Raw genomic sequence first — 26,594 nt, 5'->3', positions numbered from 1 at the left:
ACAGTTGCAGGCTGTTGCTGTCCAATCCGCGCTCTCTGGCTTGGTGCCAGGCTGTGCTGTGTGGCTTGCGATGGTGCGCTGCTGATGCTCACTGTTGGCTTTAACTAGCAAAGTTTGTGCACAGGAGAAAAGATGACTGTGGGCCCCAGCAAGTCAGGAAGAGGACCGGTTCATTCCTGATGAAGAGCTAGTTCTGAATAGTAATTCAGCTGTCCACAGTTCCGACCTGTTCACGAGGCCTGCTGCTGGTTACTCTCTGGCAACCTCCACTCTAGACTCTTAGAACAAAGGAAAGTTCTGGCACTCGGACACACTGGCCGTTCCGTGGTTGTCCGGGCTGAGTCTCAGGATGGTCAGGAGGCGCGCTGCGAGAATGTCCTGCCTTTGGGAGCCTTCTGCTCCTGGGCTGCCCTGCCCTGGAATTCTCCTTTGAATTCCCTTTAGAACAGTCCACATAATCCTCTCCAGAATCTTACTGAATCTTGAATCTCCCTGAATCTTACTGAATCTCTTCTGAATCTCGTTGAATCTCTCAGGCTCTCTGTGTTGCCTGTTTTTATCTGGAAGAACTTCAGCTCATTGATTGGCTGAAAGTTCCATGGGCATCAGAGTCCCACATGGGTAACTCGGCCCTACCAGTCCCTGATTGGTTGATCAAGGTGAGATATGAGTCACTTACTCCTGACACTTAGTAATGCAGTCCAGATTTCCATCTGGCACTCCCTAGACAGATAGGCGCCAATGGATGACCATTGATCATGATAGCCAGGCTTAGCTAAGTGCATCCCCCTTTGGGAGCTGTCCTTATCAAACCTTAAATCAGCCTGCATGAATGTGGCTGCACCACAGAGATGAACAGAGAAATGGGGCCTCATTTGGGAAGGCTCAGAACACTTAATTCTTTCTTATTAATAAGGCTCGCCGCTACATCAATAAAGAAAATGAAAGCACTATTAAAAATAAAATTACACATTTAGAACAAATTTGGGCTCTAAATCCTTAATAAATCCATAATAAATCTAAATCCATAGTGCACACTCGCACACACTGTATACAGTACATACAAAGAGACGTACATATACAATACATTTAGACTTTAAAAGTATCACCATGTCTGATTTTTCAAGGTTACATTATCATATTTATCATCCCATATTATTTATGTGATTATCCCTCCTTTAGATGTAATAAGTAACTGGTACTAAATGGAACCATAAAGTTTCCATTCTATACCTCACATTTACATTCTGTCCTGTCCTGTCATGTATTATGAATGTGTTTTATCCTATTTGTCTGTCTGTCAAGTTTTTTTCCTATTCTTGTTGAATTTGCAGAATCAAAATAAATTGTAATGAGATTCCTTGACCACTCCAGTATTGGATCAATGACTGCCCACAGATGGGATAGCAAAGTTATCTTTTTTTTAAACAAACGTATATTTTGCCGAGGGTATTGAGTCTGACCTGAGTAATATTCCCTATGGGACGAGATGGGTGACTGGTACTGTGTCCTGCTTTGTGGCACTTGCCCCTAGAATGCTATTCCCCAAAAAGCCTGACAATCGTCTGCAGTGAGGTGTGTGTGACTGCGACCCTGCCTGCTGGCCCCCTGGGGGGGATCAAGGTTCAGTGCTGGATCCTGAGGATAGTCTGTGACTGAAGGACAACACCTGAGCACCCTGTCTATCCTGTACACTGACTGCCATGTCTGGCTTGTGGATTTCGAGGACATGGTCAAGGTGGTGGACGTTCCAAGTGATGTCCCACCATCACACGAGTGATGCTGCCACATATGCATTTCCCAAGAAAAGCCCAGGAAAAGTTAGCTATACACCAGTCTGTCTACAGTCTCACACCATACCCCCGCAGTACTTGATGTGCATGGCTGCTCCAGAGACCCTGGACATAGAACCCCCAAGGACATGTGAGATAGAGGATGTTCTTGGAGAAGTTAGCAGACACCAAGGCCCTCTCAAAATGCAATTTAGACTCTGAAACATACAGTAGGCAATGACTGAGAGGTAGAGCAGCCACAGGTAGTCCACTTTACCACCTAGCAATTTTAAGTATTCTAGGACCTTTTTTCCCACTGCAACAGGTTCTTTATATCTTATAGACCCACCAATTCATCTACAGTACAAACCAGCACAAGGCATTAGTATCAAATTTGACTTTTTATTCTTCTAACACCTACTACATATCACTATGTCTCTAAAAGCACAGAACACATGATGCAAAAAGTATCCCCACAGACACACACTCACAAAGACGCATGAACATCATAGACCCCAGTTACCCAAACAGTAATGTTCAAAGGAAATGTCCAGCACCACCTTTCACCAAAAACAGCTGCTTCGGTGCCTTGGAGTACTTCCTTCCTCCATAGAAAAGAAGTACTGTGGAGTCTTTTGGTGGTCTTAGGCATCTTCTTCAGTCCAACCAAAGTGGTGCCTTATAATCCCCTCACTACCCTGTTTTCTCTGAGTCCAATATTGGTTACGGGAGAGAAGGCAATGCCAGTAGGGGAAGCCCTATTGCTCTCATGTCCAATAGTGCAGTCAGTGTCTGACCAAACTCTTCTTTGTTCCTATGTTCTCAGTGTGACTCCCCAATGGGGCTCATGATACCCTTTTCCAGATTTTCCACCAAGGGCTCAGAATTTATTCTGGTGGGAGCTGGACATGTCCTTGTGATGTCTGGGGTATAGGCAGAACCAGGTCATTTAACGAATTAACAATGCATTGTCTGTTCGTACCCTGTTTTAGAGCCCCCCTCTCACAGTCACAGTCACAGAGGTCCAATTAGACATGTGTTGCAATCCCAGATGTCAGCTCAGAACTTTGTGGTAATAAACAAGTGTCTGTGTGTAACAAATATACCCCTGCATATAACAGGGATCTCATCCGCCCAGTCTGATGGTGTTCTCCATTAGCTCAGCTGGCAAGTTCCCTGTTGTGTGACACTGGAGACCTGGGTTTGTGCCCAGGCACTGAGGGATGAACTGGCAGGGCAGAAGTGGCGAGGATGGAAACCCCAAGAACTGTTACATGTGCAAGAAGGTCCTTTGATCAGTTCAAAGGATAAAAAAAGACAAATGCACCAATCCTTATAGAGGCATTATGCAAATTTAAATAAGTACTGCTCCCGACACCTGCTGCCACACCACCATTTCTTCATTCCAACACTAACACACTGACACTCCCATGCCAACCTGTAAAGTGAAGATCAATCCTGTAAGACCGTATTGGGGAGGCAGATCCAGTCCATTCCACCTTATTATTCCTCACCTCATTTGTACGAGACCTGTATCACCATAATACACTCTTCCAAATGTTCTAATCGTGTTCCATAGCTGACTACAGTTTGCCATGGTTTATAAATACCCTTTTATACTTTATATTTTATACTTTACAATGATTTCACCATGTTTTAAATCTACTGCATTTTTACTATAACATAGTTTAATCTTTTTAGTGCAGTGCTTTGTAAGAAGCGTTTGTTACACCTACTGATACAAAAGGAAATGGGAATGCTACATTACACAAAAGCCTCGGGGGTGCCCTTCATACAGAGCTTTAAGTTTAAATAATGACACTTCGTTTAATTAAGCAGCGTAAAGAAATATGGTACATTTGTAGTTTAAAAACTTTTTGAAAAGACGTAGATGTATTTCGCTTTTGCCACCTTCACAATGATTGGTCATTAATATATTGCACACTTATGTCTACAAACAAACTCAGGGAACACTAATTAAGGCTTTTAACTCGACAGTGAGGTCAAATTTATTGTAGCAACGATCCGTAGCAACGCCGGGAGTCCATGACAACTGCAGTCGCCATAACTGGCAGGAGTATAAGAATGTGAGAGGATGAAAGTTTGTGTCGCTCGCGCAGTCGCTATAAACGGAGCTGTAACAGGACAGCAATCCTAGACTTTCTGACATGGGATGTGGAAATTCGAAGTCCACGATTGTCCAACCTGTAGGCGAACGCAATGGCTGTGAAGAAGGAAACAAGGTATAATTATTAAACTGTACTCATGCTATTAACTGCAATTGGGTTGAAATTTAAAACTGCGGACATTTCAGTGTTGAGTATTTACAAGTTTGGAAGGTAATTTCTTCTACCGTAAACTCAAAGAAAAAAAAAACTCCAGTATCCCAGCAATGCTGTTTGTTGAAATCAGCATTGTTTTTGTCTTTCCCCGACTTTTGTAATAAAAAAAGACAGAATGAATGCCAGCTGGAAAAGTTCAGCATTCTTTCTAAAGTCCTTTGTAATTGTCTTGTTACATGTTCTTGTTTTTAAAAAATGTGATGAGAGCATGTCAAAATTCCTTCAGCCCTTAGACTGCAAACACTTCGCCCGAAAGCTGAAGTACAGTACGTTTGCCATGACCCATGTACATTTACAGTATGTTACTGAACTTAAACTATGATCATTTGTATTACATCAATTAATATAATGAGCATTGTAAGGAAGAGTGGCTCATTAGTAATTTTTTGTGTAATGTTTTCATGACGCTCCATGGCGACACTAGGAAAAACATCTGTAGAGAATTGACTCTACCGGGTAAGCACGTAGAGGAGAGAAAATTAGCTCCTACTAATTTTATATAAGTGCACACCAATGACTTGTATTATACTTTACTCTTGTAATACCTTTCTAATGTGTTTTTTGCATCAATAAGATGTTTTTTGGTACTATGGAGTATCATTCCAAATCTTGTTTGTGAGTATAACACATAAAACATTTTTTATTACCTAATATAGTAAGAGAAGAGTGTTTAAAATAAATGTTTAGCAGGCACAATTATTTATGGTGATTAACATATGAAAAAAATATGGATTAGCACTGCTGCATTATAGTGATGGGATCCTAGGTGCAAGTCCTGGGGTGCTCTCTTTGTGGAGTTTGGATGCACGCAATCAGAATAGAGACTTCCCCTCCCTTTGTTATGGTAAGGAAGAGGAAGGAGTAAGCCTGGTGAAAGGTAAAGGGGAAAAAATCAAGACAGTCCAATGCCAGGGGGTGGAACTCTACAATACACATCAAGTGGTATTTAAGTGTTTGTAGAACTCGACACAATTCGAATGACCAATATGCGACAGACATCTAAGTGAGCTCTGTATTTTTCAATGGCTTGGAGAGCTTGGGACAGTTAAACATGGAGGCAAGCTAAGTGAGAAATGTCTGTCATGTCTGTTTCTTAAGATGGAATAAAGCAATGGCCATGAGTTGTATGTGGCCATGTGAGATGAGATGGTAGCAAAACATGAAAGCAGCAGGCAGGTGGTAGGAGGCTAGGTACACGGGCATGTTTCAAAGCCAGATAGAGATGCAGCACAGTGACAGCAAAATGGGAATTCTACAGTCGTAGCTGAGACAAATAGGCAAGGTTTATAGCACGGAAAATAATTGGTCCAAGGCACCAACAGACAAATTCAGAAACATGGTCAAGGCAAAGTTAGGGTTTAGTTTCCAGGGAGAAACACAAGTGAGAACACAGGAACTTGGCAACACAGATAGGGATCAAAGAAAGTGTCAGAGCTAAACTCTATACCAGAGCATTGTCAATGCATACCTTAAGTATTCTGAACCACCTGAGGAGGGCATGATTGACAGGTCTCCTGTCTGTTCATGAATCCATGGCAACTGGCAATGATTGACAGACAGGTAGAGGTGTGGCCAGCTACTATGGCAGTGTTAGCTTTCCCTGCAGCACTGGTCGGTCACCTTAGTGAAACAAATGTGTTCAGTGAAAATTTCACAGCAGAGAATGTTTTTTTCTGGCATTTAACGGAAACATTGTTCTAGTCAAAATCTTCACTTTTAAGTAAACACAGCTTCAAATACTGAGAAAAAGTCTGCCACATAATGTCAACGGACCTTTGCTGTCTGCAACATTCGAAATATTTGAGGGCCGTTTCAGACTGACCCCATAATATTTCAAAGGAATACAAACAAATTTCCAAAGGCTTTGTGTATCATCTGACATTAACAGAAATGTATGTATGAAATTATTCTGTTTTGGTTATTGGAAACAATGCCAAAAAAACGAAACTTGAATAGCACAAGATGGATTCCCAAACTACTCAGTTTTAATGGTGATAGGTGCTGCCATTTGCTGCATCTGTGATTGTAGCTAAATTCTGTTTAAAGGAATAACACTTACGGTATAAAGATAATTAAATCATACAATTTCATGTGCAGTATGATTTTCTATCGTTAAGTGCTGTTTTTTTTACTTGTGTATATTTATCTGTTTTGAATCCTGCAATAGATCTGTTATACAGATATAGCCATTCAGAATGCACTTCACCATGGCATATGATTCAGTGGCCAAAAATGATCGATAGGTGACATTTGTGGTGCATTAGATGTTAATTAAATGATTGCTTCATTTAATCTCTTTACTGTGCATGTTTAAATCCTCTTAATATGGAATATAATATGGAATGTTACAACTAAAGGAAAAATTTAGGAATATATATATATACAATTAAAGAAATTAATAATGAATTTAAGGATCTAAATATAACATAGTTGGTAGCTACAGTATATAGCTGGTAGTATTACCGTATTCCATTTTCCTTTAAACATCTGCATCAATTTTTTTGACTCATTCACTTGTGCTTACTTTGGAAACATTTTGACCTGTTTGTTTTAGCTACATTTCTGAGTGGTGAGTTGATGCAGTGGGTTGGGTGCATGCCTCTCGGAACCTAGAGGGTTCAGTTTCCACTTAGGGCACAAGTTTTTGTTCTAACGAAGAAAGACTCCTTTTTAAAAATAAAATAGTAAATATTATGTAATAGTAAATAATTTTAAAAAAGATTTTTTAAATTATTTTTATAAATCACATCATGTTCAATGTTAAATGATATTGTTAAAACATGAATGATGTATTACTGTCAACAGTGGAAGTTAAAACCAGTTCACCCAGTTTAATTAAATTCAATTCAAAATTCTTTGTCCATCCCTGTAGGGCAATTTAACAGATGCCTTTACAACAAGCCTTAAAACAAAATCATATATATTATAGTTATAATTCAGAATAGCAAAGTAGTATTAAAAAGATCACTTAAACTTATAATAATATATAATGTATCAAATCATTATTAACAATATGAATTATTAATAATGAATAATTTAAAACTTTTTTGTTCAGGTCATTGGTTTTCTCAGGTTTTCATAACCTTTACTTTCTTATTAAAATTCCTCTTTTTGAGACACAATGTTTCAGATGTCAATAACTTTGCAAACAAGTAAGCATTTTAAAGACAGCGATCTGTGAAAATTTTCAAAACTTTTCTATAAACAACATCTAGTACCTGGTTCCATTTTTAGAAACCTTAGTTTGAATAACGTTTGAATAAATTGTAAAAAATGTAACATAATACTCTACAGCCTGTATATATATATAATGTTCATTTTATTTGCCAACCTGCTTTATACCGTACAGTGTTGTGGGAAGTCGGAGCCTACCCGGCAAGCAACGAGCGCAAGGCAAGGTGTTGCACTCCATCAGCCACGGTAAAGGCTGAGGGGCGAAATTTGGCCCAGACACTGGGATAACTCCCTACTCTTATCGAGAAATGTCAGGAGATCTTTAATGACCACTGAGAGTCAGGACCTTGGTTTAAAGTCTCGTCTGAAAGATTGCACACACTACAGTATAGCATCCCTGCCACTATACTGGGGCGTTAGGACTCACACAGACCACAGGGTGGGCACCCCCTGCTGGTCCCACTAACACCACTTCCAGCAGTAACCATAGCTTCCAAGGAGATCTCCCATCCAGGTACTGACCAGGCTCAACCCTGTTTAGCTTCAGTGGGTAGCCATTTGAGAGCTGCAGGGTGGTATGGCTGCTAGCCCATTTATATATATACAGTGCCTTGCGAAAGTATTCGGCCCCCTTGAACTTTTCAACCTTTTGCCACATTTCAGGCTTCAAACATAAAGATATAAATTTTTTATTTTATGTGAAGAATCACCAACAAGTGGGACACAATTGTGAAGTGTAACGAAATCTATTGGATTTTTGAAACTTGATGGTGATTCTTCACATAAAATAAAAAATTTATATCTTTATGTTTGAAGCCTGAAATGTGGCAAAAGGTTGAAAAGGTCAAGGGGACCGAATTCTTTCGCAAGGCACTCTATGTCTCTGCCTAAAATAGACATTGCATGACTTTAAAAGCTAAATGGGTTTAGATAACGGGTGATTTTTCTGCCTCGTGAACAGCTTAGAATCTTTGTGTACCTTGTACAAGTTATAAAACTTTTTTTTATTTTTTAATTAACGTAATTAAAACCACTTTAATTTTGTAAACGCAGCACACGTTTCAGACAGAAATCCCCTCTTCCTGTGGTGTGAAGCAGATCAGCAGGTCTTTTAGTAATAACATGAATGAATGGACCTCCAGATCTTCTCCAGGATGCTCAGAAAGAGAACAGTGGTGATTGTTTTGCGCTGGCTAGCTAGTGCATTATCACCTCACAGTTCGGTAGAAGAGAAACTCTCCATCAAAACACATACCCAATAAGAAACATTTAATTCCAGATAAGAAGGCTCCACAGCTGAAACATTGTTTGTTTTCTTCTCTTTTCAATATGGAATAAAGCTTTACTTGTTCCTATGCAGCCTACGCATGCTGATGCAGCTGCCTACTTGAAACACATTCCCAATAGTCACCGATGCAGCTTTAGCTAAGTAATTCCTGGTTTTAAGAGGAGAATGTGATTTTTTTGGTATATATTTCATGTTGCATTGGCAAAATTATTTTAACTTACAGTGTTCACAAAGATTCTAAGCTGATCACTAGGAAGAAAATTAACCCATTTCGTGCATAATGAGTGGTGTTTAACTATCTAAAACCATTTTTATAGCTTTTAAAGTCATGCCATATCTAAGATAGGTGGGGACACGTCATTGTTTTGTATTTTGTATTTTCTTTAAAAAGTAAAAAAAAATCAGCTGCCCGTAACTATAGTGGGGCTGTAGTATATTTGGGGGCTTGTTCAGGGTCTTTGATCTGTTTTGTTAAGCCAATATTTTTTCCTTGGTTCTTGGTGCACTTGGGTTTTTTTTAGTTTGTAGTGGTCCTTTGTATTACGGGTATTATGGTTTGTATTACTGTTAATTGTGGTGTCCATCATGGCTTTCAGTATTTAGGATTTTACTCTGTGTCCGACATTGGAGCAATTTGAGAAATGTCGCATGGCAGATATTTTATCGATAGCAGGTTTTAGTCTCTGTGTTTACCAGGGGCTTATCAGATGTTAAATTGAGGAGGGGAGACAATCCCCATCCCCCAGGCAGAAAAATGTGATAAAGGTGATAAAAATTCATTCAAATGGGTGCAGTGTGTTAACAACCACTCTAACACCAACTCAGTGCCGCTTGTAAGAGCAAGGTGACTTTTTCCTCAATAAGAGGTACAGTACAGTCAGACAGATTTAATTTTTTTAAAACAAAATTAACTGTTTGGCAAAATCAGATACTTTGCAAGCACTACACGACTTCTCAAAAGGTACCTTTTTCTGAAACAGTATTGTATATGTAAAACTAAAAGAGGCACATCGCGTTTGCAATAAAATATTTTTATATATTTAGCTATGTAAGAAGCAAACCAAAAGTAAAGCTCTGATTGGGCTTTAAACCGCCAGGGTGCAGCGTACTACATTAAGTCTATAAGCGTTTCATTGTCCATTACCACTATAAGGACAACAAAAGTAAAAAAAAAAACAAAACAAATGTCAAACTTTTTTACAATAACAGCAAGTTGTGTTTTTACTACGTATTCTTAGAAAAGAATAAAACATTATAGCTTTTTATGAAGTACAGTTTATATTACATTACAACTTTTCCAGAATACCCACCATAAGTTACTAAGTTAAATGATGCAAAAAATATTTATGAAGAAGGTGGAATACTGTTTTGTACTTATTTATATTTATCTACCATTACCATCTACTACATGTGCATTAGGTACAGTATATATTATGCTATACTTCTGTTTTTATTTTCCGCTACCAAAATTTACCTTTAGATTTTCTCACTGCAGAAATATAGATGAAAGAGGCAAATCGTGTTCACAACCAGCTACAGTATAATAATAAACTCATTTTATATATCCAACTGAGTAATTTTGTTTTGATAAAATAGACATACTTTTTAATTAATCTAATATTTAACATACTGTAATACACAGTTTACAATTAATAAAAAACTAAACAGCATACAGCTTAAATTCTATAATTGGAAAAAGATTATCTCAAGGGGCTCAGCATTGACCAACATTCAAAACCAGCCGATTTCTGGTAATAGCCCTAATGCTTCCAAATCTCATGTTAAGCGTTCACTGCGCTACCTGGTAGTTATACAAAATAGTGCAATCCAAAAACTTTTGTTTTTTAAAGGGTTGCATTACAGCGCACAGTGATGCAGTACCTGGCACATATTCTGAATGGCTGGATCTATATATTAATTTTACAGAACAATATCATTATTATTATATTCATCTTTAGTCTAAGATGTGTCTAAGAATGTCAAGTGTCTGGATAAAAGTCCTGAAGGTCTGCATGCAAAACAATAAGTATATACTTATAGTTTGTCACTTAGGCATGGATGTAGTGGAGCAAAATAAACTATATGAAAATATCCCGTATAAACTACACAGGAAAATGTATTTGTCTGTTTGTTTGAAGGAATTCATTGAATCAAGTCAGCTGGCCATGTATTTTATTTACCCTTACATCTGATTGTAAACATTACGAGGTGATAACCTGCATTTGATAGATTATCAGTCAGGCTCTCACAGCACTTGTACTATACCTGTTGATTGGTACTTGATCCAAAACTAAAAACGAAACTAAAAATTAATGGTGATGATCATTGGAATATTGGATAATGTTATTAACCTTATTTTTCAGCAAATCCCCATGAGATTTACACTTACACTTACACTTATATAACATTTTTCTGGACAGTGCACTCAAAGCACTTTACAGGTGATGGGGACTCCCCTCCACCACCACCAATGTGCAGCATCCACCTGGATGATGTGATGGCAGTCATAGTGCACCAGTACACTCACCACACATCAGCTATCAGTGGGAAGGAGAACAGAGTGATGAAGCCAATTCATAAATGGGGATTATTAGGAAGTATGATTGGTAATGGGAAATTTGGCCTGGACGCCAGGGTAACACCCCTACTTTTTTCAAGACAAGCGTCCCCTGCTGACCTCACTAACACCTCTTATAGCAGCAACCTTAGTTTTTCCCAGGAGGTTTCCCATCCGGGTACTGACCAGGCTCACACCAGCTTAGCTTCAGTGGGTTGGCAGTTGTGAGTTGTTGGGAGATTTTAACTTTGATGATCACTGTGCTTTAAGAAGACTCTTAGTTGCATTAGTATTCAAACCCCTTTACTACTGCAACTATAAATCAGCTTGAGTGCAAAAGAAAAGTTTGAAAGATCACAAAAGTAATGTAATATTCTTTGGGTCTGATCAAAAGAGATTTAATCTGACTTCAGAGTACCTTTCTCTTTAAGTTTCCTCGGATATTGAATTTCAAGCCAGAACTTGCATAGTGATATGACAAATCAACATGAGGAGATTTTGAAGCACATTATGGATAATGTGACAAAAAGCTACAGATGAGGTTAAGGTTCCTTAACTCTCTGAGTACATTGAAGTTCATCATTAAGAAGTAAAATGTGCATTATACCACCCAGACACAATCTAGATCAGGCTTTCTTCTGAAAACAGGTTAGGGATGCCATTGTGAAGTCAAGTGACTTTGAAAGATTTGCAGAGTTCTATGCTTCAGTCACTGTTAATACATCAACAATATTCTGGTTTTCTTATTTATAATACTATTTATAATACTTTTGGCAGAAGGTTAACATATTTGCAAGGAATTGTATTTATGATGCTGTCTGAAAAATCATACCTTTAATTTCAGGGGATGGGTTCTTCCAGTGGCAAGCTAGACAGTCTTCGGGGACATTCAGCAGTGTCAAAGCACACAACAGACAGTGGCTTGGGGCTGGACAGTGAAGGGACAAACTTACCTGGAACTGTGCCAAGGAAACTGCCCCCTCTGAGAGGTAAGAATTATAGATGCTGTTGGGAAATATAAGAGAATAAATAAAACCATTTCCACAATCTCAAAAAATGTTAGAAATGTATCTACAGAAAATATGAACAACAAATATTTAAAAAAGGCATAGCATTCTCAAGGGTTAAAGAAAGTGTTGTTATTATTGTACATACCGGAACACAGAAATACCGAATATCTGACAACTGTTGAAATATACAGTATATAGAGAGGAAATGTAATAAAATTAAAAATCCAAGACTCTTTGCAATACAATCATCATTCAGTGTGCTGATACGTTCAATTAATCATATTTTGGTATAAATAATAAAACTTTACAGATTTAACACAACTAGTGTGATGAGTGTAGAGTTCCAAGTCTTTGATTGTGTCAGGAAATTGTCAAAGATCCCTCGAATGCCTCTAAACCATAAAGGTTGATTAGAGGAGCAATGGAGAAGATTATTATGGCAAAACACTTATGGACATAGTTTAGAACAATGAATGACCGTGTCATGGTCGACATCCCTCCCCTAGAGCGCGCTTCACTACTCCCGTCATTAGTTCTCTGTGATTGCTGGTATGTTCTCCAGGTGTGCCTTGTTTCATCTCCCTCTATTTAATCCCAGTATTCAGGGCTCAATATTAGGGTTCGGATGTCACAAGGCCAGCCTATCATCAGGCTGTTGGATGCCTGAGGGCACATAACTCATCCCTGACATCACCTGACTTTCTGAGCCCGGGGCCTGCAGGACTTCCCGTGTTCGTGTTTTACCCTTCCCGGGGATTTTCAACCTTGTGTTGTCTCAGGATGGATCTCCCGGTATCGAAATTCTGGACTGTGCCCTGACCTTCCTTTGGACCTGTTCGGATTTGGATGCCTCTCTTTGTTCCCCTGTTCATCGGTTAACGAACTGTCACTGTTATTTTGATGCACTATTAAACCCTCTGTGTGTTTTACCCAAACTATGTCTTCTGTTTCCTCCAGCTCATACAACTTTGCATAGAGTCTAACTTAACACCCGAGACGGACTGCTGAGCCAATCCGTAACAAGAAGGCTTGGAGATGCATAAACTAGACTGGTTATCAGCTCTCAGTTTAATGTTTCTTGTTGTGTCTTAGCTGCTGAAAGCCCTGGACTCTCACTGGAGCCGAAAGAGAGACAAAAGTCCTCTGACATCCTGCAAGAACTTCTCAGCATGGGCATTATTCAGAGCCAACCCAGAGTGGTCAGAAACGGAGAAGCCTACGATGTTCGGGTAAGTGAAAGTTTTTACTATAACAACTTGTACTTCAGAACGGCGTTAAGGATTTTTGTGCTTAAGTTATGGTGGGGGAAGAAAAAGGGGTGCATAATATGTCTTTAAATGGGTTTAGATAGATAGATAATATTTTATTAATCCCGTAGGGAAATTGATGAAAGTGATTGATGATATAATAACATTAAACTAGTTAACATACATTGCTAAAGAACCATCATTTGACTTTCACACCAGAACTCACAATCCTGAAGTTTTACCCTGTCACTTTGTGTTGGGCTAAGTTTTATACTGTCCTTTTGCCTATACTGTTGCTAACCACACAGGGGTGTTTATATACTATTTTATTTTCCACACCACCACTCCTGCTTGGGAATGATCTTCAGCTAATTCAATTTAAAGTGAGTGCACAATCATAACTGCTTAGAAAATTTGACAAGAACTGAGATAAGTGTCTGCTTTACTACATGACATCATAAGCCACACAAAACTCATGCAATGAAAGTGTATTCAATCGGCAGGTGGATTGCTCAGACAATCAAGTAAGGGGACCACCTCCTCGTTTAGAGTCTTTAAAGGCCAAGAGGGAGCAGACTATTGTATGCAAGGAAGACATTGATAAGAAAATGAAGGCTGTGGAAGAAAGGCGAAAGGTAAGAATTACTTTAAGGGCTGCTGTGCACAGTAGTAGTTTCTGTAAAACATTTTTAGATTGTTTTCATTTAAAAGCAAGCTAATGTTTTGGATGAAATGTGTGAAAGTTCAATTCCAGTCTCAATCTCTTTGATAATAGGTGCTGGGCGCTTAATACTGAGAATAAGTGTGCTTAGAATGTTAAAGTCATGTGGTGATCTTTAATATCGCTCCAATCATAACAGTTTTGAACTGCTGTCCTACCTTATGACTCTCCTCTTCAGACCAGAGAAGAAGAGCTAAAGAGCAGACTCCGCACTAAGTCAGCGAGGTGCCGTAGTGTTTTAAGACATCAGGAAGACCTTGACCAAGGGACCTGTGAGGAAGCTCATGATTCAGAGGCCGTTGTTTTAAATCAAAGGACAAGTGTTGAGCAGCCTGCTCATTCAAGAAGGAATGTAACAGGAAACAACAGTGAGCAGATGAATGGCTTTGTAGAACATGAGACTAAAGCCACCTTCAACAGTCTCAGTACGAAACCCACAGATGATAAGGATGAATTATTTTAGCCCTTTTTTAAAAGAGGCATTGCAATATTCTAGTATAATATAGTGCAAAGGCTTCTTCACACCCAGGTCAATGAGACAAGACAAACCAAAAATCAAAATAGAATGGGTTTTGTGTATTGTAGCTTTTTTTAGTAAGTCAATGCATTAATAATAAGTATATAGTGCAAATAAAAATGTATATCTTGACATAATTCAACAGTATGGGCTTTTTTATAATAAAAGGGCTTTAAATATTGAGCTAAGTTTCCATAATAGCAGAATTATGACTGTGGAAGTGGTTAGGCAAAAATATAAAACTAATTAGATTGAGCCACGTAAGGCTGTCTTGTTTCCATGGCAACTTGACAAGCAAGAAGTCACTATGTAAGACTTTTATTGTGGAAATTACAGTTTGGTTAGGCACTGAATGGACATGATTCACTATTTATTTATATGCAGAACCCTGGGGACAATAGTGAGAAATTGTATTAACTGAATTTAGCAATGTGTTTGGTTTTCTATCACAAATTATCATCACAATTTTCCTGTAAATAAAACTAATCCCTTCAAATAGACAGTAAAGTAAATTTGCTTTATTTTACAATAACATTAAACATTCTTATAATATTATGTTTTTTATATACCTTTCCATAATGAACCCACTTTCTTTATAGTGATAAAATAAAGTGTTTCCAATATGAATTTATTCATTTTTTAAAAAAATTGACATGGTATAAAGTTACTTGAAACTGGTATCTATGGGGGGTGCCATGGAGGTGAAAACAGTTATGTGGTATATTTGTGGGGGATTTGGGACTATATTGTCATTTATGTCTCATCTGTGAAAAATGTAACTAGCTACCATTTGAATATAGTATAACCTTTTGGTTTCATGCAGCCAAGAAATAACAGGAGCTAAACTATTTTTTACTTGATTATCCATCATGAACTACTGTAAATTACGGGGAAAGCACAGTGTCACAGATGGGGGGGGGTACAACAAATTGAGAAAATCAGGAACTAACCAATCATAACCCCCAACTTGTAAGGATTTCTCCAAGAATATATCTGAGAGATTGGTATAGTTGTGAATGTGAATTCTTTGTTCTCTGGTACAGCTTTGGTGAAAGGAATGAAAATTCAGGCACACTTGGTTAAACAAATATTTATTAACAATAGCAAACACTACATCACATAAATATATAATACGCAAGTTTCTCTTTGTACAAGTTTACAGACAGGATCAAGATTCAGACTCGCTTGATCAGGGTGGGGTGAATTGGCCAGGGCTCTCTCCTGGGTGTTGTTGGTGCTGTCAGTGAAGAACATGTCTCTCTCACCCAATCAGGGCTCAACCTGTGGTATGGGGATGTTAAAAGATGAGTGGCCCCAATGTGGGCAGGTTGAAGGGGTCGGCCAAAAATAAAGGGTGATTCTAAATTTAAAACCTTCAGATGTGTAGAAAGTCCACCATTAGTTTGAGTTTAGCAATTGAGTTTTAAAATCTAAACAGTTTCATGTTATGTCTGCCATAAGAGAAAGCTATACATAAAATGTAATTGTAAAGAAGTTTAATTTTTATATTTTATTGTGTGAAATAATTTGGTAGCACTTTTGTTTATTGTGCATAAACAACCATGTAATATTATGGTATAAATGATCCAGTTTCACTGTGTAATTATAGATAATTCATCTACAATATTCTTTTATTATTATTACTCATAAAATAAGTGAGTAGTGAAGGTTTTTCTTCCCCAGTATAATGACATTTTAATCGTTTTCAGATTCATCGTAAAACATGAATGAATTTAAAACTCATTCGTTTCAAGTTCATGCATAATTATAATCAGGTTACGTTTGTAGTGATTTGATGGTTTGAATTAATTGATATAATTTTTTGGGTTTACATTCATGGCTTTGCAAACAACCAGGAAGACCTCCAATATTCATGATCTCTTAAGCCCATGCATTGTTAAAAGTAGCCTTCCCAAAGTCAGGAATACTGTGTTTGATTTTCAAGCAAATTGAGCATGTAATTCGAACAAGTTTAGGTTTAGGATTAGAGAAGTTAGTTTAACATTATCGTGGAACTTTGGCAAAATTTAGTAAAGGTGAAAAGATAGATTGGTATTCATCCTACTTTTGATTTCACTCCATTGTAGACTATTGTTACTGTAAGCAGTAATGTAATATATTAAGCTCATATATGTGGAAGAAATTGAGGATTTGAGAAAACTGTCGCACATCCTTCATTTCAAATGGGTCCTAAAATGTTCAAGTTCAAAATTTTATCGCCAATGACGACTAGTAGCATGGAATGTACCTGTCACGCCTTCTCCCCACCACATTCTCACACGGAAGCACACTTGCACTAATCACAATCCAGCCCTGAGCACTTCTGCTAAACGACACCGCTCCTGCCAATCAGCCAACCAGAACACTCCATCAATCAGCGCACCGCCTCCTTTGCACAATACTTAAACCCTCCAGAAGCCCCTGTTCTTTGCCTGGTATTGGTTGTTTGTTTATTCACCTACCTTGCTCTGTTTTCCTTCTTGCTCTTTGTTACCCACCACTGAACTCACCTTAGATTTTGTCTACTCTCTTGCCCCTTTGGATTTGGAAGCCTACTTGTTGATCTTCACCTTTTGACTCACAGAATTCCCTTTTCAACCATGACTTCAGCCTTGCCCTATTCTGGATTGGAAACCTTCTCTCCTGCCTTTTTCTATGACCCTCAGAACTCAATTTGGACTCGCCTCTCGTCTAGCCCCCTTAGGTACTGCGTAGGGTCCATCTTCCTGTTTCCTCAGTGGGCCAGTCCTGACAGTACCCATGAGGTCAAGAGATCTCCAAGTAATGTGGGAACTTAAACCCAAAAGGGGCCTTCAGAAGACTGTCAAAATCTTCAAGGTTAGTAGAAGCATTCTTTCTTTGAGTGCTCAGCTAGTCATCCATTTTGTTTTGCCACATTCATCTGCACAAGGAACGCTGATGTATCGGAAGGTAGGAACTTATGCTCAATCCACAATTTATGGGAGCTGTATGACATTCTAGGATCTTTTATTTCTACCTCTAGCTAAGAGCTGCTTTTTATACTTCTGGGCTTCTCTTGGGCACAGAACTTATTTCTCACCTGCTGCATAAAATACAGAGGGGAAAAAATGGGGGGGGTTATGAAAAGGAAAAAATCAGGAATTGACTTAGTGGCTTTGTCAATAAATTAAATTAACATAACCCCCCAACTTATAGGTGATTTCAGCTGGAATACTGTATACCTGAGGGATTAGTATAGTCTGTGGCATATTAATTCATTATCTGGCACAACTTTAGTGAAAAGAGTAATAATCCAGGCACATTTGGTTAAACAAATATTTATTAACAATGATGGTGACACTTACTACACTACATGCAACATAAACAAATCACACAAGTTACTGTATTTACAAGTTTGCAGACAAGGGGTTTCAGAGTCCTATGTTGAAACCACCCAGAAGACCCCAGGTGGCTACCAAGTATTTGACTCTTAAATAATGCGTATAGAGGCCAAACAATAGATTAGCTGCCTACTAAATGCAATACAACCTGCAGTTAAATCTCTCTTTGCAAACCCAGATACTACAAAAATAAATAGGAGACTATCTCCCTATTCTAAAAATGCACCTCCGAGTCTTTAACCAAAGTATTCTTTGCTCAGGAAACCCAAGTTTCCTAAAAACGCAAGGAATAGCAACTTCTCTTTAGCAAGGTTCAAATGCATATCTCCAATTGTGTTTTGTTCAGATGATCATGAAGTAGAGACTCTCACCTGATGCAAGCTTCAAATTCCCTCACTTCTCCTCTCTCTCTTTTGTGGTCAGAGCTTCTAAATGGTGACCACTAAATTCATGAACTGCTTTAGTTTGTGTAGGATTACACCACCTAACAATTTTAGAAGTTGCTGGGCCTCTTTCTCCTACCACAGGAGTGGTAAGTAGATGCACAAAAGTAAAACATTTGGTCAGTTGACCACACTCCCTTATCTAGAGCCATTTTCCCTAAACTAATGCCCCAACTCCAATGTCACAGCTGCACATTGTGTTAGTAAGTGCACATGCATGAGTGTAATTGAAAATAATGTTCAGGAGGGAGTCCTTTTTCGAAGGTCACCAAGGTGGGAAATGGACTTTGACATGTCAGAGCATGAATTAACATGGCCTATTATAGTTCTAAGGAGCCAGGGAGCTATGAGGGTGTGCAAGGCCTAGTGAGGGCCCGCTGCACACAGTAGTTTGGGGAAACCTAGTCAGAGAAAGGAGGCAAAAAGGGAATAGAATGCCTCACAGCATCTCAAGAGCCAGAGAGGAGTTTCAAATACAGTGCATAAAGCATTGCAGGGGGCCTAGTTTTAGAGTAAAAATAAAGGGGGCCAAATGACTCACAGGTTTGAATCTCACCTTCAGTGTCTCAGTTGCCAGAGAGGAGTTTCAAACATTGCTTAAAACATGTATGGAGTACTTTGTACTCCAAAAATAGACTTGGTTTGTAGGGGAGACATGGGGTGAAAACATTCAAAGACAGGGTATGGACACCCTCAAGCACACACTCTGGGGTGCAACAGTAAAGAATGCTCTATGGATAACAGAAATAAAATTCTGTCTCATTCCGTCTAATTTGTAACATCTGTGTCAGAGACAGACAGTAGTTACATTTTAGACCTAAATCTCTTCATAGAGTTAAGGTGACAGAACAAAATTCATGAACCACAAAGGCTGCAAAGTTTTAATACTATTACACAAACACAGAGCTGAGCTATTCTGTCTAGCACAGTAAAAAAAAAAAAAGAGTATGGCATTTCCTCAGTTTCTATGCAAAATAAGTAGTATATTTGAATAGATCTGGCACTTGGCTACAGTTTCTCATCTGAATACAACAGATTTATAATGATGACATTCATGCTGTCTACATGCATGTCTTTTACACATTTTGGCACATAAGCATTCATTGATTTGACCTTCACATCTAGTTTTGTAGAAAGAATTGTGTAAAGCACTTTGTCTATAAATTCCTTTCTATTTATATAATTCTTCACTTCTGTAGTTGTTTGATTTGAACCTGTGAAAAAAACAATGAACATGATGGTAGGAGGTAATCACAAGGTAACTATAATTTTTTCTACATCTACATCATTCCTGGCAAGAAGACCACTGCATCGCCTGGCCAGAGAGGTACGCGACCATAAATGCAATATGTTCGAGGTCAGTTGGGAAAACAATCCGAACAAAGGCTGAAAGCCATCCAGTATTGAGTCAGATAAGTCTGACACATACTCGGGGTGCCATCAAAGGGAGGAGGCAGGGGAGAAGAGGAGGCAAGAGAAACTGGTGGCAGAGTGGGACTTACGGGAGGGTGGGAAACAAGAGGCTGAGGAGGGGAGCTGGAGACCAGGTTAGCGAGGTGTTGAATGCTGGCATTGAGGTGGTCAAGAGCCTCCATACTTTGGCTCACGAGTCACGCAGGGGCTGACTGCGGAGGATAGGGATCCAATGCGGTGCGCTAGGTAGGGTTGGTGCTAGATGTAGGCGGAGTCAGAGTAAACTGGCAGGGGTCAGGATCCAAGAGAGCGTTCTAGAGGCGAAGGTACAAAATCAAGTGGCAAAGAGGTAGTTGGAAAAAGCAGAGTCAAGGTCCAGGGGAGAATCAGTAGTAAGGCGAAGGCTTAGATAGAAGGTAAGCTCAGGGAGAGAATCTCAATCGTGAGCACTGACCGGGGAACTGATGAGGGTTTAAGTAGAGGACTGATTGATGCGTGCACATTTGGTACGGGGAGAGAGTGGGAATGCGGGAGCGCTTGCCTGCGTGAGGGAGATTCGTGACAGCCCTAAGGCCAGCAGCATGGAGCCTCACTTTCCTGATGCAGTCATCTGTCCTGCCAGTCTGCTGAAACCTTCTCTGCAGTCAGAACACAGTGGAGCGGCTTACTCCATAGTGTCTGGCAACACTGGCACATGACATTCCTGCTTGCAGCATGCCAATGGCTCTCACCCTAGTTTCTGGTGACATTCGAGGCATTATGGAATACACAGAAAATTAAGTGTGGCCTTTTTCTTGCAGTGACCGAGCTTTGAATTAAGGTCTTTTTAAAGGTGACCTGTTCAGGCATTGTTCCATCTGGACCTTGTTGGGTACAAGTGCACCTAACAAGCTGTCCTGTGATTGGCAAGTTGCAATGTCTCACTGCACAAGCTGTATGGCTGGTCAGAGGACAACGTTTTGTGAAAGTACATAAGCTATAACTATAGTATTCTCATTCCAGAAAATGTTGCATTTCTTTTTTCCATCAGTTTATTTTGGAATCCAGAGTCTCAAACACTGAATGTGTGTAATTGTGCTGATATATTGCAGTTACTAGTCTGAGTGCTGCATCAGAGAGTCTATGTCCAATGATCTGGAGATAAGAGTGGCCTGGGGGAGTTGAAACAGTACTGACGGTGGATGAGAACAGGCAGGACAAGGGAGCAGGGGAAAGGAGTGAGAATTATGTAGAGGTGGCAGCAGGAGAAGCAGAGATGCTGCTGCACATCTTAGGAGGCAGCGCTGAGTGCACCTAGATCAGATCACTGAGGAAGGGTAATAGGTCAGCAACAGTAAGCAAGCAGAAAGCAACCAGTACAAAGGGTGATCCAAATGGCGGAGTCAGAAGGCAGGTGCAGGTTTGAGCACTCAAAGAAAGCATGCAGATAGCTTGGAAAACTTGCTGGAGTGCAAAACTAATTCACAGGACGACTACAAACCTGAAGTAAGAATGACTTAGAACTGATTCAAAAGCAATGACAGAGGGCTGGTTAGGGGCAGAAACTGGTATCTATAATCTGGTGCTTGATGATGTAATTGCCCACTAATCAGGGGCTGACAACTCTGAGCTCCCGAGCTGACCTGGTTCTCATGGCAACGGGCTGATCAGGTTCCCAAAAAACAAATACTGTCTGTAGTCATGAAAGCTGGAGGCTGTGAGCGTTACAGGTGTAATACAGGATTATTATTAAGATTTTTCAACAGCTGACAAATTTCTCACTCAGTGTCTGCTGTAATATTATATGCCCCCTGGATTCGGGCAATCTATAATACTGTTCCCAAAGTCTGGACACACCTAGAGAATTATAAATGTCACAAGGAGTACTCAAAACCTACGGATTACCCATTGCGTAATTACAAACTCAACAAGAGAAATGGACCTCACTCCAATGTTGCAGGTCCCAAACAAAGCACTGATCAATTAAAATAGCTTTTAAACAGGTTTGTGAGAAGCCAAAAAAGTGGCATATTTCTTTTCTATTATTATGTTCTTTTCTTTCCCTTTCTTGTTATTCAAAGCACCAACCACCTAGAGACAATGAATGTGAGAACAGTGCGGTAGGTAAATGTGACACAAGTAGTATCTTTTTTTTCCTGCTTTCCTGCATGTTGTCTGGAGCATGGTTCAATGAATGCAACAAAAAAAATGCAAGGAAAAGCTCAGCAGGCATGGGCAACCCAGATCTTTGTCTTTGCATCAGATTGGAGTGTGGCACTGCTGATTACACTGTAGAAGTTTACTGGAATCCCAGTACCTAATTGTAATTAAAAAAATAACCTTCTGTAAATGAAAAACATCCTAAAAAATGGTCAATTTTTGACTACAATAATGTTCAGCTATGATATCACCCTCAGCTCTGCCACCCTGTTGATCCAGATGAATAATCCAGATGGGAGGAAGGTCATCACAGTGCACAGGTGGAGGGGAGGAGGTCTTTCTTTCCTAATGGCGGGCAGTGATATGCAGCACAGCACACACACCAATGATGTCACATGCCCTGTCTGTGGATACCACAGGCAGAGTCATGTACATGTTGCTGATGTGATACAATACGTCATAATTATTTTTAGAACATAAGAAACAACGTGATGGTGGAAACTGTACAATATGAATGCCTAAGTCTGGGTACACCCATTGTAGGCAAACACATTAAATATGTCTTTTTATGGAAATTATTGATGGTTTTTATTGTCTTTTTTGTAATTGATGTTCATATTGTTTAGGTGAAAAAAAATATTTTTTAAGTTTAAGTTCACATTTATTTTACATTCCAGCCATATACAAGCATACAGTGGAAAGAAATATCGTTCCTCCTCGTCCACGGTGCAAATACAGACAGGACACTGACATAGACATTGTAGACAGGATACACACAGTGCAAAGTGCAGATAGTGCAAATACATAATACAATATACACAACACACTGGGGGGGATTTAAACCCTGTTTCTGGAATTGGGGTGGGTGCAAGTAGATTCCAGGGTGTTGAGGAGCCTGACAGCCTGTGGGAAGAAGTTGTTAGAGCCTAGTGGAGCTAGCCCATACATATCTTTTTCCCAGATGTTAGGAGGGCAAAGAGTTTATGGCAGGGGTGGGAGGGGTCATCTACTATACTGGAGACCCTGTGTAAGCAGTGTTTGTGATAGGTGATAGAAATGGAAAGGAGGGAGCCTGGCATTGTTGAAAATAGGATAATGCTGGTAATGAACCAGGTGAGGGACCCCCTAGTTTTTCTGGAACGTGTGTGAAGTTATGAATTAAGTTAATAACTGTTAAGTTGTCAAGTATCATACAGAGTTTTGGTTTTGTAAAATTGCACAGGATAGGGAGCTACATAAAAGCTATAAACACAGCCCATGGCACTCTACAATTAGTGACTTTGTACAAATACATCGGTTTTAGGCTAGGTTCAGTAATCTGCTATATTCACTTACAGTAAGTCACCAAGGTCAGTTGAATGCTGAGGATTTCTTAAATCACATCTCAAACCTCTTACGCAGCCATACAGAAGTCCTAACCTACGAAAATGGCAGAATCATTGACAAATTATGTATGGTGGTGCACGTAGAATATTTAAATCCATTCTATTCATTAGATCATTTCAAAGAAAAAAAGTGGAACTCATTGGTTGAAATTACACAGAGTAATTTTTGTTTTGCGGGCTGTAGATAGATCAATAAGATGTGTTACAGCAGTCCAGCCCAAGACAAGCAAAATCAGGCATCAGAATAGACAGAAAATTATACAAAATAAATATAAAATAAATACATAAAAATAAATACATAGGTGTGTGCAAAATATGATGATCATAGTCACTGTAAAAACAATAGAATATGTGCAAAATGTGCATAGGTTTATACAGATTGATTGTCCAAAAAGTACAATGGAGCAACATGCTGTCCATAGACGAGCAAATGAAGGGCTAACAGTCCTAGCCTAGGGCAGCGTTTTACACCCTGACAGCCGCCGGGAGGAAAGACCTGCGGAAACGTTCCCTTGAACACCGTAGCTGGAGCAGTCTGTTGCTAAAAGTGCTCTGCTACTGATACAGATACAGGTACAGTGTGTTGAAAAGGAGTTGCTATGGAAATGCTTTTAGAGACAAAACAGATACAGCAGGATTTGGCTATTCTAGAATGGTGTGTAAACAGTTTATCAGATGTTTCCATTTTTGAACCAATGATTCCAAAGTGGTCATTAGAGTTCTGTAATACTCAGATTCTGGCTTGCAGTAGTTTACAACACTACTCAGCAAACCATAGAACACTATTTATGCTCTTACACGATGAAAACATCTACAAGATTTTCAATATAAAAGCATTTCTGTCTGTGAACGCTGCCTACAAAACTCTCATTTGTGCACTTAAATGTGTAATACCTGTTCACCATGTAAGGAAAGGGCAGCAGAATTTAATACCTGTCCAATCTGTAGGTCTTTCTGCAGGAGCTCTGGTTGTCTGGAGAGGCACTGACTCTGTCACTGTCTGGTGTGCTTCAGTGTGAGAGCAGAACTGTAACAAGCAGTGTGAAGAACCCTATGCAGGTCAGGTAGCGAGTCCAGTAGGGCAAGGTGAAGACGGAGTCGAGTATACAGGCAGTGTCATTATCCAGGAGGCTGTTAAGAGGGTGCGAACAAATCCAGAGGGCGAGACGAAGATGTAGTCAGGTTTGTCATTAGTGTTGTTCCAGGAAGCATGAAGAAAAAAGGGGATTGCAAGGTTTCAAAGGTAAGAGCTAGGAAAATGGTAGACTGTTTAATACCAAGCGGTGAAGTAAAGGTTGAGGAGGTTTAAACAGCAGGTGCGGTGGGAAGCGAGAGACATGATAGTATGATTTAGCTTGTGTGTTGTCGTTTTCGGGAATTGGATCAGGCTGGTGCCTGATTAACAGGGGTCGTGGGAATGCGCTGGCATTTATCCGAATTATGCGGTTGATTATGTGAGAGCGTGACAGTACCCTCCCCTCCAGGGTGGCTTCTGATGCCCTAGACTGCCAGTCCAGGAAGTCTTGATGAAAGTCCTGGATCAGGGTTTGGTCCAAAATGTCCTTCTCCGGATCCCATGACCTCTCCTCCAGACCATAGCCTTCGCAGTCAACCACATATTGAAGAGAGCCCCGGAACCATCTAGAGTCCAGGATCTCGTTAACTGTTAAAGCCGGGATTCCATCAATGAGACGTGGAGGAGGAGGAGGACATGGTGGAGGTCTAACAAGGGGGGACCTGTGGAAAGACTTAAGGAGGGAGACGCGGGGTGAATCCGTAGCGTTGGTGGAAGCACCAGGTGGTAAGAAACAGGCATGATCCGAATGAGAACCCAGAAGAGACTGACATAGTGAGGACCCAATTTGCTGGAATGTTGATGGAGCGGTAGATTCCGAGTAGCAACCAGACAAATTGTCCTTTACGAAGTCGGGTAAAGGGTCTGCGGCGTCGGCGAGTGGCCCTTTTGTATCGACGAGTGGTCTTCTGCAGAGTACGTTTTGCTACTGTCCAAAACAGTGGGGAAGCCCCGTAGAAGAGATGGATAAAGAGTTGTGTGCATACTCTGCCCACGGGAGTAAGTGTATAAAATCATCCAGGGAGGCAGAAATGTAGGCTCTCAAAAATGTCAGAAGACTCTGATTAATCCTCTCAGTTTGGCCGTTAGCCTCAGGATGATATCCAGAAACCGAGACTCCCGGTGAATTACAGAAGGCTTTCCAGAATCTTGAGACAAACTGGGGACGTCTCTGGGGATGTCATGGAGCCTGAAAACGTGATGCACGAACAGGTCTGCCATCTCTTGGGCGGTAAGGAAATCCACAGATATATACAACCAGTTCTCCTAGAGATTACAAAAATGGTATTGTACATGCACCAAAACGAAGCAGAAGACCCCCTTGTATCCACAGAGATGACGACAGGATGGTTGACTGGAGTATGGTGTACCCTGAAGCTACCAGTGGCAATAGAAAAAGGTTAGTAGTAATGCTCTACAGCCCTGGCTAAAGTGATAGGTGACAGTAGGGTGGAGCTGAGTGCTTCAGGTGTGATGTCCTACTTCCACTTCCATCAGCTTGCAGATACATTGTCCATCATCAGTATTGTGTAAGTATGGAGAGTTTGGGCACCTTGTACACTTTACCATCTTCCACCCATCCATCAAAAATACAGTTAACATATCTTCCACTACTCTTGTGTTTCTAGACATAAGCCTATCTATTAACCATCCACGGCTCTCTACTTCGGTCTATTACAAACCCACAGATTCACACAGCTATCTCCTAATACCTAATTTCACTCCAAACATACTAATACCTCTGTCCCCTTTTCACAGTTCCTCAGACTACGACATCTTTGCAGTGATGACATGGATTTCCAAAACCAAGCACTCAAAATGCACTCTTTTTCTGTCAACAGAGAATATCCCACCCATGTTATCGACAGGGCCCTCACTCGAGCCAAAAACAGCCTTCAGATAATCAGATCAAGCATTCCTTTGTTGCTTCCCTACCACCCTAACACACTTCCTATCCCTAGGACCATTAACGACAACTTTTCCATCTTACAGGATGATCCCTCCATCTGTACCCTTTTTTCTGACTGCCCCATCATCGCCGACCACCTAATCTGCATTACCTTCTTGTTAACATCTCCCTTGACATCTCTCACATTCACATGAGGCACTTTCTCTTGCAACAGAACTTGCTGCATCACCTGCAAATATA

At 39.9% G+C, this 26,594-nt stretch overlaps 1 protein-coding gene across 2 annotated transcripts; it reads left to right on the top strand.

The window, feature by feature from the left end:
- Positions 1–3,832: 3,832 nt before the first annotated feature.
- stmnd1 (stathmin domain containing 1) lies at positions 3,833–22,560 on the top strand. 2 transcript variants are annotated; one of them, XM_015357350.2, is made up of 5 exons: positions 3,833–4,015; positions 11,978–12,122; positions 13,236–13,372; positions 13,894–14,025; positions 22,243–22,560. In XM_015357350.2, the coding sequence occupies exons 1-5, from the start codon at positions 3,941–3,943 to the stop codon at positions 22,270–22,272; spliced, it is 519 nt and encodes a 172-aa protein (XP_015212836.1). In that variant the 5' UTR covers positions 3,833–3,940; the 3' UTR covers positions 22,273–22,560. The 2 variants fall into 2 exon arrangements, with proteins under 2 accessions (XP_015212836.1, XP_015212835.2); XM_015357349.2 differs by lacking the exon at positions 22,243–22,560 and adding an exon at positions 14,290–15,128 and having other exon boundaries at positions 3,834–4,015.
- Positions 22,561–26,594: the final 4,034 nt, after the last annotated feature.

This window comes from Lepisosteus oculatus, chromosome 10 (assembly GCF_040954835.1).
Source record: "Lepisosteus oculatus isolate fLepOcu1 chromosome 10, fLepOcu1.hap2, whole genome shotgun sequence".
Classification (NCBI taxonomy): Eukaryota; Metazoa; Chordata; class Actinopteri; order Semionotiformes; family Lepisosteidae; genus Lepisosteus; species Lepisosteus oculatus.
The sequence above is the reverse complement of the archived record's forward strand: the minus strand, read 5'-3'. Positions and strand labels throughout refer to the sequence as shown.